Here is a 6,120-nt window from a genome sequence, read left to right as displayed (position 1 = left end):
CGCTCAGCAGCCCCACCCCTGAGCAGGTCAGCCTGGTATGCTTGTAACACCACCATGGTGTGCAAACATGCGCCAGCCTGACCTACCGCCGTATAAGCTTTCCCAACCAGACTCGATGTAAGCCTAACGGGCCTGGTGGGAAGCTTCAGGGCCTTCAGGGACGATGCTGAGGATGGAGAGAGATAGCTCGCAAGCGTCTGCTCCACCACTGGCATCGCCCCATATCCCTTATCATTCAGCCCCACAATGTTCTTTTGAATAATTCGAGACTGTGGCTGTAATACGGGATGATTACAGTTTCTCCCACGATCTTGCCACCTCAGCAAGTGGGACTGTGGTGGCGAGTCCACAGTCTCCTCTGTCTCGACACTCATCACATCCACCTCCTCGGAGGAAGATAGATGAAGTGTCTGGCTCTCTCTAGCGGATCTAGCGGGTGAGGACCGAGAAAAGGACGAGCCGGTCTCGGATCCCTCCGCTAAATCCACCCGCGATCCCCACGACAACAGTCTGCGCTGTGCCTCGGCAACAGCGGGACCGCTGCCAGCGGGATCGCGAGCCTGGCCGCTCTCATCAAACACAGCCAGGCGAGAGCGGAGCATACGCAGCGAGAGTAATTGCAGTGATGACAATCAGCTCCTCGAAAGCTGACCGTGCATGCTCCGCTCCCAAACAAACGACACACAAATCGTGTGTATCCCCCACCGCCAGATATCGTGGGCAGGGAGGAACACAGCGTTTGTAATGCCATTCGCTCGCCATATACTTTTTCATGATTGTTTTTTTTATATATGCTTGTGCGGACAGACAACAGTAAATAGATAGACACATACACAGAGCGCTACTGAAGAGCAGAAGCTGGTTTGCGCTCTGTTGGATGCACTTTTATACTTTCTGGTGCTTACGTCACCCCGCTCGTGACGTCTCGCTGCTCCATTGGACTGATTTGACACATGCTTCAGAACGCGGTCACGCAAGGGCATTCCCAAAGCGACTCGATGCAGCTCGAGTTCCTGAAGGGGAAACATAATGGAGCAGATGTTAAAGTGAACACCTGCTGGACAATTTCTTGCTCCGTTTGATACCGCTTGCTGACACAGGGCATTCATTTACAGTCGAAATTCAAACCTAACCCAACAAGGATTTGTTAGCTTTCACTGACATATCAATTTTGGAATGAATATGAACAGTCGGGGTTGTGTGCACTGCACAAAAAGAAAGTCATCATGAAAAATGGCACTCTGTTTTGAATTACTTTTTGAACATGAAATAATGTTGACTAATACTGAAAGGTATTCTGTGCAAGCTAGTTGTTAGTGACATCAGACTGTCTTTTTCCTTTCACCTGCTGCCATCTCTGTGTGCTTGAATAAATTTGTATCATTTGTAATCTGTAACACTATATTTTCAGTCTAATTCTTTCCATTCTTGACCCCATTCTTGTGCGCAAGTGAATTTCTGTGCAGGTTAAATGCAGGTTTGTGATCAAAGGCTGCACTTTTGGACTCATCACTTAAACCTGCTAATTTTTTTGTAATTGAAGGTCTTCAGTTAAAGCATCATGGGAAATTCCCCATGCCTCAGGCAGTGATGAAGGAGCATATGAATGTGTGGCCCAGAGTAGTGCAGGCATGGGACGAGCTCTCACGCAACTCACTGTCAGAGGTACTGCATGGATACACACATTTTACATACTTTTTTCCATACTCAATACAGTCTTGCACTCACACGCACATTTTCAGTTTTGGACCATTGTACACCTCTAGATTTTTGTAACTTTACGAGCACAGTGTCTTTGCAGCACAGTCGCCACGCTGTAAAAAAATCCTTATTTGTATATTATTATTTGTTTTCCAGTAAAAATATCTAAAAGTCCTTAAAACAAGACACATACATTTCAGAATCAACGTTATATAAGATAATAAAACTTTTTGTTTATATAAACGATTAACATTTTTTAATCGTGATTAATCGCACGACTTTCTGCGATTAATCACGATTAATCACATTGTTATGCACAAAATTCAATAATGAATTCAAAAGTAGTGTATTGTGTATCGCATCATATGACCCCTTTAACAAAACGATGCACTCCACTGTGCTGAGCGAAAGCACTTCTCTGCTGTCTTCACGTGCTATCGGAAATTTCCTGTTTCCCACTTATGAAGTCATGATTACGAGCATGTTGCATTCTTTTCTATTAAAAATAACAGTGAACAGTGGTTTGTGAATGTTGATGCTTAGCCTAAATAATTTTATCGGGAGCGCTCATGTGAGCGCTGCTGCAGGCCCACTCCAAATGCTCTCATTGGATGAGGCGTGTGATGACACCCATCCCTAGGGATGGCTGACGCGAAACTGACATTTCGACACGGTGTCGAGATCCCGAAGCGCAGATGTTTCGAAACACTGCTCCGAAGTATGATTCGAAACACCCATGTCACGTGACTAAGGCGAATCAAAGCATCGGGGCGTTTCACAAGTGTTTCAAGATCCGAATGTGCTATTGATCGACAGGGTCAGGAATGAACAAACCACACAATCGCACATCTGTCTTAACCTAACTCCCGCAAAGTATAAAAGTGGAGTTAATGCAGCAGAACAATTAATATATTTCAATAAAAATCTTTATATGTAAAAAATGCCAGGCGTTGTGGCTTGATGTCTTTTATTAATGTTAATTTGTTCATGACCAAAATAACATATTTACAAAGAGTTCATTCAGTTGTCAGAGAGATGTTACAACACATTACAAGAACAGAACAATAAAAACACGACTTTCAAATATTTATTATAATTATATACATGCTTCACCTGGGTTTCAAACCTAAAGTAGGTACGTTTACATGGACACTTTTTGCTTCCATCGTAAATGAATTAATTCTGATTGACGAATCCGAACGTAGTGTTTACATGAACACTAAATAAAGTGATAGGGGTGATATGCGTGTTTAAATGTTACAAGCTTCTGATCGGATTTAATCTTTTGACATGCGCACACTGCATGAATATATGGTTTTATAATAACGGGACACTCATTTATGACACTTTATTCACCAGGAAGAACAGCTCGTTCCACGTCATACATCACTACGCTATTTCTATGTCACTGCGCATGTGCAGTACTTTCCAGTTTCGGTTTTCAATCCGATCAAGTGTTGTCCTCTCACTCGGATTACAAAAGAAATAAACCACCCCTTACAATCCGATCGAAATTTTAGTCAGATCTGGCCAATTCAATCCGATTGACGTGTTTACTTGTGACTTTTTTATTCTGATTGTGCTAATAGTCCTATTACGATCGGATTAGTAGGGTCCATGTAAACGCAGCTAGTGACTGACACTATGCCAATGCTGGTTCTGACAACATGCCAATCGTGCACACTAACCACTCCCCCAACCCACATGGCGGAATGACGAGCACAACATATATGTTATAATTCGTCAATTCGCTTAACTGATTCATTTTCAATGCTGTTTCAGATCAATACTTGAAAATGACCACTAGGTGTCACCGTAGAGACGGGTGTCGAATTGTTTCGAAGCCTCGGCACATTTGCTTCGACTGTTTCAGTGTTTCATGAAGCCTCACTCTGGCCACCGCTACCCATCCCAAGCCAGTACTGATTAACATCCCACCCCTCCTGTGACCCATGGTTGTGAGCATCTGACTTTCAAAATAATAATAATAATAATAATAAAAATCTTTATATGTAAAAAATGCCAGGCGTTGTGGCTTGATGTCTTTTATTAATGTTAATTTGTTCATGACCAAAATAACATATTTACAAAGAGTTCATTCAGTTGTCAGAGAGATGTTACAACACATTACAAGAACAGAACAATAAAAACACGACTTTCAAATATTTATTATAATTATATACATGCTTCACCTGGGTTTCAAACCTAAAGTAGGTACGTTTACATGGACACTTTTTGCTTCCATCGTAAATGAATTAATTCTGATTGACGAATCCGAACGTAGTGTTTACATGAACACTAAATAAAGTGATAGGGGTGATATGCGTGTTTAAATGTTACAAGCTTCTGATCGGATTTAATCTTTTGACATGCGCACACTGCATGAATATATGGTTTTATAATAACGGGACACTCATTTATGACACTTTATTCACCAGGAAGAACAGCTCGTTCCACGTCATACATCACTACGCTATTTCTATGTCACTGCGCATGTGCAGTACTTTCCAGTTTCGGTTTTCAATCCGATCAAGTGTTGTCCTCTCACTCGGATTACAAAAGAAATAAACCACCCCTTACAATCCGATCGAAATTTTAGTCAGATCTGGCCAATTCAATCCGATTGACGTGTTTACTTGTGACTTTTTTATTCTGATTGTGCTAATAGTCCTATTACGATCGGATTAGTAGGGTCCATGTAAACGCAGCTAGTGACTGACACTATGCCAATGCTGGTTCTGACAACATGCCAATCGTGCACACTAACCACTCCCCCAACCCACATGGCGGAATGACGAGCACAACATATATGTTATAATTCGTCAATTCGCTTAACTGATTCATTTTCAATGCTGTTTCAGATCAATACTTGAAAATGACCACTAGGTGTCACCGTAGAGACGGGTGTCGAATTGTTTCGAAGCCTCGGCACATTTGCTTCGACTGTTTCAGTGTTTCATGAAGCCTCACTCTGGCCACCGCTACCCATCCCAAGCCAGTACTGATTAACATCCCACCCCTCCTGTGACCCATGGTTGTGAGCATCTGACTTTCAAAATAATAATAATAATAATAAAAAACGGTGTTAATTCGCGATTAAATAATTGTTGGCAAAATATATTAAATACATATGTTAAATATTAAATATATTAAATAAGTATGAAATATTAAATAATAAAATAACTGAAAATGTAGGCGTTTGCAACCAGAGTAGAAGTTAGAGTATATACTAGTGAATTTGTTGTTTTGTGCACTTTTTGTATATGATCAAGAAAAGCAATTTACATTGACACATCCAGGAAAAAAATAAAACATAATGTTCACTTGAACCATGTAAAAAAAAAATTCTGGCTAGGTTAATGTGAAATTCAGCTAATGTAAAAATATTACTTGCTGGTTCAGCTAATATTTTCTGCATGCTGCCTTCTGTTGTTGCAGAGAATAGTTAAGCGTGGAACATATCAAGTATAAATGCCTCTTGAGTGTCGTGAACTGTGCACACAATGTGCAGAGGGTCATGTGAAAATATAAACAAGGCTTCAGCTTGCTAAGGAGGGTGTAATCTCCAGAATTAAAGGAAACTCTAAATGAGAAAAGCTTTTTGCAATGTAATTGTAAGTCTTGTATTTGACTGCTATGACAACATTAAACTGAGAGATTTGCTGCCTCACATACTGTAGTCTTTTTATAAGCATGTCATCATCATTTCTCTTAATGCAGAGCCCCCTCCTGTTCTGCATCCTCCCGTGAATGTGACGTCATTCCCGGGGACAGTGGCAGTGCTGTCCTGTCAGGTTCAAGGCTCTGTGCGGCACAACCTGACCTGGTATCGGACCGGCACCGCTTTATCATCCCGCTCAGGAAGGGTGAAAGTACTGGCCAATTCCTCTTTGGAGATCAGTTGGGTTCGCAGCCAGGACACCGGACCCTACCAGTGCAGAGCCACAAACGCCCACGGAGAGAGCCAGGCTGTCGTATGGCTGGTGGTCCTAGGTATTCTGCAGCACCTGGTCAAACACTCAGCTCCTGCGGCCTCTCGAGGCCTACCGTCATGTGTTTTCCATTAAAACCCTCCAAACCACAGCGCAACTTCTACACAGCCAGCAAGATTGAGCCCTGCATGTTTCAAATAAGGAAGATTAATGTGATCTTAGATTGGCGGGTCCTTTTGGAGACAAATAGCCAAACAAATCGATAAAGTGTATCTCACTGTGAGCAACTTTCAACATGTGCAGTTAGACTTCCACCATTATTATACTATTATAGTGTGTGGAGTTTTCATCATCCATTTTGCCATGCCTACAGACTCAAAGGTTTTGTGCCAAGTAATGTGTAGGAATAGTTCACTAAAGTTACTCACCCTCATGTCATTCCAAATATGTGTGCTGTTATTTTTCAAAACAACAAAAATAGTAAGTG

General features: G+C 41.7%; 1 protein-coding gene across 1 annotated transcript in view; it reads left to right on the top strand.

Annotated features, from left to right (window-relative positions):
* hmcn2 (hemicentin 2) overlaps positions 1-6,120 on the top strand; it is a 109,357-nt gene that overhangs the window by 16,306 nt on the left and 86,931 nt on the right. The window contains exons 10-11 of the mRNA XM_016256518.1: positions 1,544-1,665; positions 5,422-5,694. Of these exons, the coding sequence (XP_016112004.1) occupies positions 1,544-1,665; positions 5,422-5,694 (395 nt within the window). The remainder of the gene's footprint in view (positions 1-1,543; positions 1,666-5,421; positions 5,695-6,120) is intronic.

The sequence above is a fragment of the Sinocyclocheilus grahami genome, unplaced genomic scaffold (assembly GCF_001515645.1).
Source record: "Sinocyclocheilus grahami isolate Dianchi unplaced genomic scaffold, SAMN03320097.WGS_v1.1 scaffold1438.1, whole genome shotgun sequence".
NCBI classification, from domain to species: domain Eukaryota; kingdom Metazoa; phylum Chordata; class Actinopteri; order Cypriniformes; family Cyprinidae; genus Sinocyclocheilus; species Sinocyclocheilus grahami.
This window is presented reverse-complemented; position numbering and strand designations above follow the sequence as displayed.